This window comes from Ranitomeya imitator, chromosome 7 (assembly GCF_032444005.1).
Source record: "Ranitomeya imitator isolate aRanImi1 chromosome 7, aRanImi1.pri, whole genome shotgun sequence".
In the NCBI taxonomy this organism is placed as follows: domain Eukaryota; kingdom Metazoa; phylum Chordata; class Amphibia; order Anura; family Dendrobatidae; genus Ranitomeya; species Ranitomeya imitator.
In genome coordinates this window covers 139,447,697-139,462,785 of record NC_091288.1, presented here as the reverse complement: position 1 = coordinate 139,462,785, position 15,089 = coordinate 139,447,697, and the positions used below count along the sequence as shown (strand labels likewise).

The 15,089-nt window shown below is 43.2% G+C and overlaps 1 protein-coding gene across 1 annotated transcript in view; it reads right to left on the bottom strand.

Annotated features, from left to right (window-relative positions):
- Window positions 1-15,089, bottom strand: part of ANKAR (ankyrin and armadillo repeat containing) — a 577,406-nt gene that overhangs the window by 179,020 nt on the left and 383,297 nt on the right. The window contains exons 17-19 of the mRNA XM_069733853.1: window positions 7,455-7,561; window positions 7,223-7,342; window positions 4,558-4,716 (exon numbers count right to left, since the gene is read on the bottom strand). Of these exons, the coding sequence (XP_069589954.1) occupies window positions 4,558-4,716; window positions 7,223-7,342; window positions 7,455-7,561 (386 nt within the window). The remainder of the gene's footprint in view (window positions 1-4,557; window positions 4,717-7,222; window positions 7,343-7,454; window positions 7,562-15,089) is intronic.

Below are 15,089 nucleotides of genomic sequence, written 5' to 3'. Positions count from 1 at the left end.
AACAGTTGACCTTTAGGAAATTTACTACCAGGAATCAAATCGATAGCACAATCGCAATCCCTATGCGGAGGTAGGGCACTGGATTTGGGCTCATCAAATACATCCCGGTAATCCGACAAAAACTCTGGGACCTCAGAAGGGGTGGATGATGAAATAGACAGAAATGGAACATCCCCATGTACCCCCTGACAACCCCAGCTGGAAACAGACATAGATTTCCAATCCAATACTGGGTTATAGACCTGTAGCCATGGCAACCCCAACACGACCACATCGTGCAGATTATGCAACACCAAAAAGCGAATATCCTCCTGATGCGCAGAAGCCATGCACATGGTCAGTTGGGTCCAGTACTGAGGCTTATTCTTGGCCAAAGGCGTAGCATCAATTCCTCTCAATGGAATAGGATACTGCAAGGGCTCCAAGAAAAACCCACAGCGCCTAGCATACTCCAAGTCCATCAAATTCAGGGCAGCGCCTGAATCCACAAATGCCATGACAGAATAGGATGACAAAGAGCAGATCAAAGTAACGGGCAAAAGAAATTTCGACTGTACCGTACCAATGGTGGCAGACCTAGCGAAACGCCTGGTGCGCTTAGGACAATCGGAGATAGCATGAGTGGAATCACCACAGCAAAAACACAGCCCATTCCGACGTCTGTGTTCTTGCCGTTCATCTCTGGTCAAAGTCCTATTTCATTGCATAGGCTCAGGTTTATGCTCAGATAATGCCGCCAAATGGTGCACAGTTTTACGCTCACGTAAGCGTCGATCGATCTGAATGGCCAAAGACATAGACTCATTCAGACCAGCAGGCATAGGAAATCCCACCATGACATCCTTAAGGGATTCAGAGAGACCCTTTCTGAAAATTGCTGCCAGAGCACATTCATTCCATTGAGTGAGCATAGACCACTTCCTAAACTTCTGACAATATATCTCTACCTCATCCTGACCCTGACACAGAGCCAGCAAGATTTTCTCTGCCTGATCCACTGAATTAGGTTCATCATAGAGCAATCCGAGCGCCAGAAAAAACACATCAATATCACATAATGCAGGATCTCCTGGCGCAAGGAAAAAATGCCCAGTCTTGAGGGTCACCACGTAATAAAGAAATAATGATCTTCACTTGTTGAACTGGGTTACCAGAGGAGCGGGGTTTCAAAGCCAGAAACAGTTTACAATTATTTTTGAAACTCAGAAACTTAGCTCTATCTCCAGAAAACAAATCAGGAATAGGAATTCTAGGTTCTAACATAGAATTCTGAACCACAAAGTCTTGAATATTTTGTACTCTTGAAGTGAGATGATCCACATAAGAAGACAGACCTTTAATGTCCATCACTACACCTGTGTCCTGAACCACCCAAATGTCTAGGGGAAAAGAAAGACAAAACACAGTGCAGAGAAAAAAAAATGGTCTCAGAACTTCTCTTTTCCCTCTATTGAAAAGCATTAGTACTTTGGGCCTCCAGTACTGTTATGAACTGGTGATTTAGAACCACAATGGACCTGGTGGTTAAGAGCACAGAAAATGACCTGATAGTTACTAATAACATAGAACGAGCTCTGAGACGTGGGAACTCTGCTGACCGCAATCCCTAATCCTATCACACCACACTAGAAGTAGCCGTGGAGCGCTCCTGACCAGACCTAGGCGCCTCGGCACTGCCTAAGAAACTAGCTAACCCTGAAGATAGAAAAATAAGCCTACCTTGCCTCAGAGAAATTCCCCAAAGGAAAAGGCAGCCCCCCACATACAATGACTGAGTAAAGATGAAAATACAAACACAGAGATGAAATAATTTTAGCAAAGTGAGGCCCGACTTACTGAATAGACCGAGGATAGGAAAGATAGCTTTGCGGTCAGCACAAAAACCTACAAACAACCACACAGAGGGCGCAAAAAGACCCTCCGCACCGACTAACGGTACGGAGGTGCTTCCTCTGCGTCCCAGAGCATCCAGCAAGCAAGACAAACCAAAAATAGCAAGCTGGACAAAAAATAGCAAACAAAGAAACACAAGCAGAACTTCGCTTATGCAGGGAAGACAGGCCACAAGAACGATCCAGGAGAGAGCAAGACCAATACTGGAACATTGACTGGAGGCAAGGAGCAAAGAACTAGGTGGAGTTAAATAGAGCAGCACCTAACGACTTAACCTCGTCACCTGAGGAAGGAAACTCAGAAGCCGCAGCCCCACTCACATCCACCAGAGGAAACCCATGGACAGAACCAGCCGAAGTACCACTCATGACCACAGGAGGGAGCTTGACCACAGAATTCACAACAGTCTATTCGCAAGGATTGGGTCGCCCACTCCATCGTTGGGTATCAGCCTGGTCTCAGTGCAGGGTCAGTTTTCCCTCTTCTATCCTAGTTCTGTGTTGAAGTTCTGTTACACCGGCTCTGCATTGGAATCTAAAACTTGGGAACTCTGTTACATCACTGTACACTACTGTTCAGGACCACCAGAAGTTTCCTGGACCTGGCCATCCAACCAAACTGAGCAATCATGGAGAAGTGCCTTGGTGAGAGAGGTAAAGAAGAACCCCAAGATCACTGTGGTTGAGTGCCAGAGATGCAGTTGGGAGATGGGAGAAAGTTCCACAAAGTCAACCATCACTGCAGCCGCCCACCAGTTGAGTTTTTATGGCAGAATTGCCTGACGGAAGCCTCTCCTCAGTGCCAAGGCACATGAAAGCCCACATAGAGTTTGCTAAAAACACATAAAGGACTCCCAGACTATGAGAAATAAGATTCTCTGATCTGATGAGATGAAGATAGACCATTTTGGTGATAATTCTAAGCGGTATGTGTGGAGAAAACCAGGCACTGCTCATCATCTGCCCTATACAATCCCAACAGTGAAACATGGTGGTGGCAACATCATACTATGGGGGTGTTTTTCAGCTACAGGGACAGGACGACTGGTTGCTCTGGACCTAGGATTTGGCCGAAGATTCATCTTCCAACAAGACAATGACCATAAGCACACAGCTAAAATAACAAAGGAGTGGCTTCAGAACAACTCTGTGACCATTCTTGACTGGCCCAGCCAGAGACCTGACCTAAACCGAATTGAGCATCTCTGGAGAGACCTGAAAATGGCTGTTCACCATCCAACCTGATGGAACTGGAGAGGATTTGCAAGGAAGAATGGCAAAGGATCCACAAATCCAGGTGTGAAAAACTTGTTGCATCATTCCCAAGAAGACTCATGGCTGTACTAGCTCAAAAGGGTGCTTTTACTCAATACTGAGCAAAGGGTCTGAATACTTATGACCATGTGATAGTTCAGTGTTTCTTTCTTAAATTTGCAAAAAGTACTAAATTCCAGTTTTTTTTTCAGTCAAGATGGAGTGCGGAGTGTACATTAATGTGAAAAAATGAACTTTTGTGAATTTAACAAATGGCTGCAATGAAACAAAGAGTGAAAAACTTAAAGGAGTCTGAATACTTTCTGCACCCACTGTATATGTACATATACATTTATATTAACCGGCTGCCTGAGTTCTGGATGAATCAGGTTAAAGTGACTAAAAATCCTTCTATGGCCAGTCTGAAGCTGTCCTAGTGTCGCCTCCTAGCTTCTGGCCAAGTCCCTCACATGCAGCACTAAGCTCCCTTCCTATAGATCAGGGGTGGAGAATCTTTTTTCTGCCAAGGGCCATTTGGATATTTATACCATCCTTTGGGGGCCGTACAATCTCCACCCAGTGACTCTGGCACTGGTTTCAGGACATAATCTTTCATTGCATGCCCTTCAGTGTTCAGTAGTGAACACTGCATGTGTGTGCTAACAGGGCAGGAAGAAATTAATGAGCTGGTTGTAATCAAAATACACCAACCTGCCTAATAATGCGGTCTCTGAGCATCTGGTCAGGGGCCCGATAAAAGGTCATCGAGGGCCGTAAATGGCCCTGGGGCCTGAGATTCCCCACCCCTGCTATAGGAAATGTCAGACAACTGCTACACACTCTCCCATTCCTATGCCGAGACATAGTCAACTGCAGTCTCAATATCACTCTATCACCAAGACCCAAAATGGGTGCCATCTCAGGACTTAAGCACACTTGGAAGACCGGCCCTCTTTGGCACTTAGGCAAAAATCGCCACTGTCGCTTTGCAAATAACATTGACTCAATAGTTTTTATGACTAAATGTTTGTTTTTTTCAACGTGCTGAAAGTGGAAAGATAGCTCTCTGAAGGTCTGTTGTCATACAATGGCTCCACACCCTACTTAATCAGGTAATTTTATAATTTGAACCCCCCCCGCCCATTATAACACTAACACTTTCTGCTCCCTGTCAGTTTAAACGACAGTCCCTCCAAATCAGATTATTAACAGGACCCCTTGGGCCATATTTTACTGCAGCCTCACTTTTCTATTTGCCAAACCATATACTTTTATATATGTACTCGCCATATTTTACAGCAAACAATGCCAATAAGGAAGATTGCTAAATGAATACCTAGAATCATAGCACTACCCAAAAAAGCCTTTAAATTAAATGTAAAAGGTTAATGTTAGTTTGTACGATAGTTACCTGAAATGCAGATAATGCTCTGTGGGCCTCAATTTCAGATTGTAAGAAAGGTTCATAAATGGATATTTCAATGCCACCGTTCTCCAAAATGTAGAATTGTTGCAATGTATTGTTGTAAGCAAAAAGTGCCAATGCATAGCCTGCTTTTAAGCAAATATCCTGAAATACATTACACATAAAATTATTTGTTCATGTTTATTTAGAAAAAGGGAAACAGTAAATGTACTAGCGAAATCACTGGTTAAAAGTTTCAGTCTCATTTTATCATTTTATTCACTCTGTATTATATAGATTGGAGAGCAAAGACTTGTATCACATAGCACATTGGGCTCCTTCATCATTTTTTAACTATTTCTTATTTCAATAAAAGGAGCATCTAATGAAAGCACAAGGGAGTGGGGAATCATTTACTAAGCATATGAAAGACCAGAGCCACTTTATCTGATGTGAAGGGGCTCAAGAGAGGGATAACACAAAGCTTTAAAGCACCATTCCAGCGATTCTTTCATTTCAGCGCTGGAGTGATGCTACTAATCTAAAGGTACCTTCACACTAAACGATATCGCTAGCGATCCGTGACGTTGCAGCGTCCTGGATAGCGATATCGTTCAGTTTGACACGCAGCAGCGATCAGAATCCTGCTGTGATGTCGTTGGTCGGGGCTAGAGGGCCAGAACTTTCTTTGGTCGCTGGCTCTCCCGCTGACGTCGCTGAATCGGCGTGTGTGACACTGATTCAGCGATGTCTTCACTGGTAACCAGGGTAAACATCGGGTTACTAAGCGCAGGGCCACGGTTAGTAACCCGATGTTTACCCTGGTTACCATCCTAAAAGTAAAAAAAAACAAACGCTTCATACTTACCTTCAGCTGTCTGTCCCCTCGCCGTCAGCTTTCCTGCACTCACTGTGAGCACAGCGGCCGGAAAGCAGAGCGGTGACGTCACCGCTCTGCTTTCCGGCCGCTGTGCTCACAGCCAGTACAGAGAAGCAGAGCGCTGAGGACAGACAGCGGAAGGTAAGTATGAAGCGTTTGTTTTTTTTTACTTTTAGGATGGTAACCAGGGTAAACATCGGGTTACTAAGCGCGGCCCTGCGCTTAGTAACCCGATGTTTACCCTGGTTACCGGGGACCTCGGGATCGTTGGTCGCTGGAGAACTGTCTGTGTGACAGCTCTCCAGCGACCAAACAGCGACGCTGCAGCGATCCGGATCGTTGTCGGTATCGCTGCAGCGTCGTTTAGTGTGAAGGTACCTTAAGTTTCCTGCCCCTAGTCTTATACTTACCAGCTCCTCTCTTCAGCTTTTGTAGGCACTGCTCTGGTCCCACACCACTAACTACTCATTGCTACTTTAGACTCACCATAAATCAGAGGTAATGGTCACAAGCTCTCAATGTAAGTCAAGGGAGCTTTGTTCTGAATCTCATTGACTTAAAGCTGTGATATCCAGCTGACCCATCGACACCACAGTGACCCATACATACGGAAGTGACCCATTGATATGGAAGCGACCCATTGATACAGAACGTGTGGTTTAACGGGAAGTAAAATAGATCCCTGATTGGGTCTCTATGGTGCTTGATATTGCTTGGGGAGGGGTGACAGTGACATGCCCATTAGTGACGGTGATGCACCATAGGTCGAGGGTGTTACTGATGACAATAGTTGCTTAGTTGTGAATAAAGAGCAGCAGCATGTAAATAATATTGTGTACATACCCTGTTTTAGCTGTATTACCGTGTTCTTAACTTGCTATAATTCAATGTATCGCCACTGTTCATTTCTTTACATTGGTATTGTGCCATAGGCACTAAGCACATACTGTATAGAGCTCTGGCAAAAATTAAGAGACCACCACATCAAAACCCTGTCATGGGCAGCCAATCTCCGGACCTGACCCCCATTGAAAACCTATGAAATGTAATCAAGAGGATGATGGATAGTCACAAGCCATCAAACAAAGAACTGCTTACATTTTAGAGCCAGAAGCAGTGTGAAAGACTGGTGGAATGCATGCCAAGACGCATGAAAGCTGTGATTAAAAATCATGGTTATTCCACAAAATATTGATTTCTGAACACTACCTGAGTTAAAACATTAGTATTGTTGTTTCTAAATGATTATGAACTTGTTTTCTTTGTATTATTTGAGGTTTGAAAGCACAGGGTTTTTTTATTTTGACAATTTCTCCTTTCAGAAAAAAAATACAAAATGTATTGCTTGGAAATTCGGAGACATGTTGTCAGAAGTTTATAGAATAAATGAACAATGTATATTTTACTCAAAAATATACCTATAAAGAGAAAAATCAGACAAACTGAACATTTGACAGTGGTCTCTTAATTTTTGACAGAGCTGTACATTGGTGTTAATCAAATAATTAGGTTTTGGTTAAGTTCCACTGTAATTACTTTCTGCCTCCTTGCATCCAAGAAACCTGTTAACACTTTAACAGGGTTGGGAGGAGAGCATACATAATTTTTCTCTACTTTGCTCAGAATAAACTTTTAACAGTTAAAAAAAAACAATGCAAAGGTTATATGAATATTGGGGTGCCTATTGAACCTAATAATTACAACAGTGGTGTGGTAAAACAATAATCTGCCACGAGAACATGATAAAAGTGTCTACAAAAACAACCTAAAATCTCAATGAAAAAGAAATACCTTATCAGAGGAATAAAGGAGACCAATGACATCAGTAAACGTAAATCCATCATTGTACAATTGACACTGTAGAGTCGTATTTCTCAGAACGATACATGCAAGAGTACAGGCTACTTCAACCTGTCCATATGAATGAATGGATAAATAACATACAGTAGGTCAAAATTGACTTCTTTAGTACAAAACAGAGACAAACAAAAAATATTGATAACTAATTAACATGATTGTCTACCTTAATTTTCAATGAACTGTGAGATTTTAGAAGGTGAATGAGAGTAGTGAGTGCTTGCTCCTCAACTATTTTTTCCTGGGTAACTGGATTACTTATCAGTGCTATACCTTTAGAAATAAAGAAAAGAACAAAATATACAAATTATGGCCACATTTATGCATATAGTATCAAAAAGATAATATAAAAGACAAAGGAGCACTGGAAGACTCTGAGGTGATAGGTTCCCATTTCTTTACTAATAAATAAGGTAAATTATATGCAAAAGATTTAATGTAAAAGCTGTTGTCCGGAACTGTTATATTGATGGCGTAGCCTCTAGATAGGTTATCAGTATGTGATCTGCGGGGGTTTAACACCCAGCACCTACGCCGATAAGCTGTTCCTAGTGAGAGCGGCATCCGGATCTGCTGAGTTGCGGCGCTGCACAGCGCTGTCATCTAAACAGTGGCTGTGGCTGGGTATTGCACATTCGCCACTTACCGACGCCAATCAATAGAGGGCAATTATGTAGTATCTGGCAGCAGCCACTATTCAGTTGACAGAGCTATGCTGTGCGGACCCCTCTGTAAAATGGATAGTTCCAAGATATGTTTCCCAGGTGGTGCACGGAATGGAGCAGGCAGCCAGTCCTATTATTTGGTCGTGCAAAGAAGTTATATCTAGCACTCATCCAAAGGATACAAAAATGTAAAAACATAGGCTCCAATTCATTAAGATCAGCATTGCTCATGAATGTGATGAGTGGTGTTCACCACACTGCCGTTCCACTTAAGCTCTGCCCACTTTGTCCAAGCTGGACGAAAATGAAATGAGAACACCAAAAGTCACAAAATTTTAGAGTAGCCTCAAGTTTCACCTAAATTGTGTGACTTTCAAAACATTTTACACTAAAATACTGGCGTAAAAGCTTTTATGAATAGAGTTAATAGTTTTATTCAAATCGATTTAAAATCCACAAATAAAAAACAACGTGGAGATTACTAAGCGTTTCAAATCTTAGTCTGCGAATCCTTAATCATAACTGAAGAGTTTGGCCGGCGGCACACTAGAGAGGAATCTGGACGAGGGAGAGGCGCAAAAACAACGCATTGCACACGGACCAATGTTTCTCTATGGAGCAGCTTCCATCAGCCGTATATTTCTCGGCCGTATTTTACGAGCTGAGAAAATCGCAGCATGCTGCGTTTTTCAGCATATTGCGCAAAAAATCCACCAATGAAAGTCTATGGGGGTGAGAAAACTACGGATTACACACGGACCATGCAGCCAAACTGATTGGTCGTCGTTTCATACTACAGATAGACAATGACCCAAAACATAAAGCAAAAGCAACCCAGGAGTTTATTAAAGCAAAGAAGTGGAATATTCTTGCATGGCCAAGTCAGTCACCTGATCTCAACCCAATTGAGCATGCATTTCACTTGTTATAGACTAAGCTTCAGACAGAAAGGCCCACAAACAGCAACTGAAAACCACCGCAGTGAAGGCCTGGCAGAGCATCAAAAAGGAGGAGACACAGCATCTGGTGATGTCCATGAGTTCAAGACTTCAGGCAGTCATTGCCAACAAAGGGTTTTCAACCAAGTACTAAAAATGAACATTTTATTTAAAATTATTGAATCTGTCCAATTACTTTCAGTCCCTTTAAAAACAGGGTGGCAAATGTTAAAGAGCTGAAACTCCTAAACCCTTCATCCAATTTTAATGTGGATACCCTCAAATGAAAGCTGAAAGTCTGAACTTCATCTGCATCTGAATTGTTTTGTTTAAAATTCATTGTGGCAATGTCTATAACCAAAATTAGAAAAAGCGCCACAGTGTGCTGCTTTATTTATTTGACAGTAGGTTGTGGTCAGACAGGGGAAGGGGTGTGTTAATGAGATTAGTAAGGGAGCAGAGGCGGGTGAAGATGAGGTCCAGCGTGTGGCCATCTTTGCTAGTAGCCATCACTGTGGCGCTAAAACATGCAAACATGAAACATGAAAATTTTCATGTTTGCATGTTTTAGCGCCGCAGTGTGCTGCCTTATTTATTTGACTGTATACGAGTTGGTGACTCTAGGTTCAGCACCTGTTCACACTTAGTCTATGTTTGGATGTGATGGTCAGTTTTTTAAAATTTGTATTCATTAGCCTTCTGACTGAGCACTCCGCCTCTTAGCCGCAGATGTTTTAATCGCAACAGGTCCGGAGTGGAGCGTGCGGCTCCATGTATTGCTATGCAGTCGCACACTCCGCTCTGGAGTGTCAGTGCCAGAGCTTGGTTTTAACCTGCGAGACTCGGCCATATCTCGCTGTGTGTGGTCCCGGCCTAAGAAGAGGTTTCACAGGTACCCATTAAGATGAAGACGTTTATTCTCAGCGAGGAAAGGAAAGTTTAGGACCTGGTATACGAGCGATGCCCTAATGTGGCTACCAGGTACAGATGAATTGGCCAATTTATGCGCAAAATGCTCTAATTTTTTCATATTTCTAGTGCAGTAATGCAGTTCAATTTTCATGTTTGCATGTTATAGCGCCGCAGTGTGCTGCCTTATTTATTTGACTGTATACGAGTTGGTGACTCTAGGTTCAGCACCTGTTCACACTTAGTCTATGTTTGGATGTGACGGTCAGTTTTTTTAAATTTGACCACAACCTACTGACATTTTCTTCCCTCTCCTCTCCTAGTGTGCAACCCCCACTCCACAAACTCACTCACCCTCGCAGAAATCTCAAACACCTCAACTTACAATCACTCTCTGAGTCCCTTATCTCTCTTACAGACATTACCTCTCTACATGACACAGATGCTGCTGCCACTTTTTATAACACCACAATAACAGCAACACTCAATTCGGCCGCCCCGCTCATGCATAGCAAAACTCGTACACTCAACAGGCAGCCCTTGCTGACCAGCTTGACCAAAGAGCTGAGACGGGCTTCCAGGATCGCTGAGCGGAGATGGAAGCGATCCCACTCCGCCGACCACTTCACTGCAAACAAGCAGTCCCTCGCCAGCTTCAAGTCCATGCTCGCTGCCGCAAAACAAACTTATTTCTCATCTCTCATATCCTCCCTGTCTCACAACCCTAAACAGCATTTCAACACTTTCAATTTTCTACTCCGTCCCCCCACACCCCCTCCCTCCCATCTCATTTCTGCTGAAGACTTTGCCTCTTTCATTAAACAGAAGATCGATATGAACAGAGAAAGCTTTGGCCCACAGCACCCAATGCCCCTCTTAGCTGCTCAACCATGTTCCTCCAAAACCAGCTTCTCCACCATGATAGAAGATCAGCTTTCCACCCTCCTGTCAAGATCACCACTTGCACGCTTGACCCGCTACCATCCCAGCTCATCCCCAAGCTTGCCTCAGTCTTCATCCCAACCCTAATGCACCTCTTCAACCTCTCATTCACAACAGGTGTCTTCCCCTCATCCTTCAAGCATGCCAAGATCACACCCATCCTCAAAAAGCCCTCCTTCGACCCTTCCTCTGTGTCTAGCTATCGCCCAATATCTCTTCTCCCTTATGCCTCCAAATTATTGGAACAACACGTCAATCTTGAACTGTCCTCCCACCTCTCCTCCTGCTCCCTCTTTGACCGGTTACAATCTGGCTTCCGATCCCATCACTCAACTGAAACTGCCCTAACTAAAGTCACCAATGACCTACTAACTGCAAAGAGCAAGCGACACTACTCTGTCCTCTTCCCCTGGACCTGTCTTCTGCCTTTGACACTGTGGACCACTCCCTTCTGCTACAGATCCTCTCATCTCTTGGCATCACAGACTTGGCCCTATCCTGGATCTTGTCATATCTGACATACCGAACATTCAGTGTACCCCTCCCCCACACCACCTCTTCACTTCCCCCTTGTCTGTCGGTGTTCATCAAGGCTCTGTTCTAGGACCCCTACTCTTCTCCATCTACACTTTCGGCCTGGGACAGCTCATAGAATCCCACGGTATGCAGTACCATCTCTACGCCGATGATGCGCAGATCTACCTATCCGGACCTGACCTCACCTCCTTACTTACCAAAATCCCACACTGCCTGCTATCTCGGCCTTCTTTTCTGCTCGCTTTCTAAAACTGAACATGGACAAAACAGAATTCATCATCTTTCCCCCATCTCACTCTACCCCTCCACCAGACCCATCAATGTTAATGTCTGCTTACTTTCCCCAGTCCCACACGCCCGGTGCCTCGGGGTGAATCTCGACTCTGCCCTCTCTTTCAAGCCACACATCCAAGCCCTTGCCTTCTCCTGCCGTCTCAAACTCAAAAATATTTCCCGGATCTGCACATTCCTTGACCACAGCACCACAAAGACACTAGTGCATGCCCTTATCATCTCCACCTTGACTACTGCAACCTCCTACTCTCTGGCCTCCCCTCTAGCACTCTGGCACCACTCCAATCCATCCTACTCTCTGCTGCCTGACTAATCTACCTTTCTCCCCACTATTCTCCAGCCTCTCCCCTATGCCAAGCCCTTCACTGGCTTCCTATCGCCCAGAGACTCCAGTTCAAAATCCTTACAACAACATACAAAGCCATCCACAACCTGTCTCCTCCATACATCTGTGACATGGTCTTCCAGTACTTACCTACACCCAACCTCCGATCTTATCAAGATCTCCTTCTCTACTCCCCTCTCATCTCTTCTTCCCATAAACGCACCCAAGACTTCTCCCGTGCTTCCCCCATACTCTGGAACTCTCTACCCCAACACATCAGACTCTCGCCTACCATAGAAACCTTCAAAAAGAACCTGAAGACTCACCTCTTCTGACAAAGATACACCCCTGCAGTGATCCTCAACCTACTGAACCGCCTCACAACCAGCTCTACCCTCACCTAGTGTATCCTCACCCATCCCCTGCAGACTGTGAGCCCTCGCAGGCAGGGTCCTCCCTCATTATGTACCTGTGCCTTGTTTTTTGCTCTTGTTTAATGTATTTGTCTATATTTGCCCCCTTTTTCAAATGTAAAGCGCCATGGAATAAATGGCGCTATAAAAATGCATAATAATAATAATAATAAAAAACACATTATGAATAAAGTATTTTAATGAAATAAATACACATGGGGTTTTAATATCTTTATTGTACGCTCAAGCATAAACTTATATGAACTCTAGTGTGAGAAAATATTAAGAAAAATTCCCACGCTAGAGGTCATATGAGTTTATGCCACCAGGGGGCGCAGCACCGCAAGTCAACGAAGCTGCATTCCATTCATTCCCCAGTTTTTACAGCCAGAGGCGGCTGCATTAGCAGGCTCCTAGTTGTAACTTTATTTAACCCCTTCAGGTGGATTTACATCGTGAGACATGACTGTACGGCGGACAGGTACGGGATATTGTTGCTTTTTTATTTTGGATTTTTTTTCAGGAGAACAAGGGTCTTCAGTTGGATTGAGTGTACAATAAAGAATAATAAAAGTGTCTTTCTTTCTTTCTTTCTTTCTTTCTTTCTTTCTTTCTTTCTTTCATTAAACTACTTTATTCTTAATGTGTGTGCTTTTTTAACCCTTTCAGACAAGTGGCTTAATAATGGATAGGTGTTTTATTGTTGCATTTATTTTCCTTTTTTTTTCAGAAGACAATGATCGTCAGTTGGATTGAGCGTGCAATGAAGATATTAAAACCCGTGTATTTCATTAAAATACTTCATAATGTGTGTGTTTTAACCCTTTATTACTATTGGATTAATAATGGATAGGTGTCTTATTGACATTTCTCCATTATTAACCTGACTTAATGTCACCTTACATTAGCAAGGTAACATTAACCCCTTATTACCACATATTCCACCACTTACAGATGTGCCTTTTCTAGGGTGGCTGGAGGCGGATGTTTTTAGCCGGGGGGGACCGATAACCATGGTCCCTCCCTAGGCTATTAATATCTGCCCTCAGTCCCTGGCTTTCCCACTCTGTTGGAGAAAATTGCTCCCGCGCCAGTTTTTTCCGTGATTTAACCCTTTATTTTAACACCTAGAGCTCCCAAATTTTGCACACACACACACTACTATCATTATTAGTGAGGAATATGTAAAAATATAACTGATATGAAATGGTTTACTGTATGTAAACCATGTCTCACATCCTGTCGGGCTTGATAAGGAGATAACAAAAGCCGGCAATTGAATTACCGGCCTTTCTGCTATCTAGCTCTGTATGAAATATATATAAATATATATATATATATAGTATGTGTGTCTCACTGACATATATGTATATATATATATATATATATATATATATATATATATATATGTAATACAAACCAAAAGTTTGGACACACCTTCTCACTTAAAGATTTTTCTGTATTTCCATGACTATGGAAATTGTACATTCACACTGAAGGCATCAGAACTATGAATTAACACATGTGGAATTATATACTTAACAAAAAAGTGTGAGACAACTGAAATTATGTCTTATAAGGCTACTTTCACACTTCCGTCTTTAGTCCTTTGTCGCAATCCGTCGTTATGGGCAAAAAAAAGATCCTGCAAATGTGCTTGCAGGATGCGTTTTTTGCCCATAGACTTGTATTAGCGACGGATCATGACAGAAGGGCACACGTCGCATCCATCGTGCGACGGATCCGTCGTGTTTTGGCAGACGCGATGCACAAAAAAATGTTCAATGGAACTTTTTTTGTGTGACGTATCCGCCATATTCGACTGCGCATGTGCGGACGAAACTCCGCCCCCTCCTCCCTGGACTGCAGAATGGGCAGCGGATGCGTTGAAAAACTGCATCCGCTGCCCACGTCTTGCAGTTATTTCACAACGTATGTCGGTACGTCGGCCCGACGCATTGCAAGGGGCCCGTACCGACAGAAGTGTGAAAGTAGCCTATTCTAGGTTCTTCAAAGTAGCCAGCTGTTGCTTTGATGACTGTTTTGCACACTCTTGGCATTCTCTTATTTTTACCTTTTTAACAAGTGATTCAATTTTGTGTTCAAGCATCCTAGTCTCTTTAAATGCTTCCAATTCTTCATTCTTTTCGGGATTGTTACCGATTGTTCAGTGAGAATTTCATTGAGCAAAATCTCCATTCCTTCTTGGAAATCTGTCTTTCTGAAGTCCAATCCTAAAGTCTGAGTCCTCGCTGGTCTTCATCCCCTTGTAATCCAAAATTCGAGGATAGCATGATCGCCACCTCCTAAATTCCCAGCCACCTTTACCTCCTCAACCATTTCCTACCAGTTAGTAGCTATTAGGTCCAAGATTGCAGATCCTCTTGTTCTGTTTGCTACCTTTTGAAAGATAAAGTTGTCAGCAAGGGACGATAAGAATTTTCTAGACCCATTACTTTTGCCTGAGAGAGATTCCCAGCAAATCTCTAGATAGCTAAAATCTTCCAGGATCACCATGTTGTACTTTTTTGAAAACAGAGACATTTGATGTAAAAAAAAGTTTATGCATATCTTCAGTCTGTCCATGTGGCCTTTGGTAAACACCTACAATAGTGTCCTTTCTATTCTGTTCTGCTTGTATTCTTACCCAAACAGTTTCTGCAGAGCTACAAGTTTCTGAAGCTTGGATCTCTGAGGAGATATATGTTTTCCTAACATACAATGCAATACTTCTCCCCTCTTGTTAGGCCTGTTTCACACTTCAGTCTTTTTGTTTCT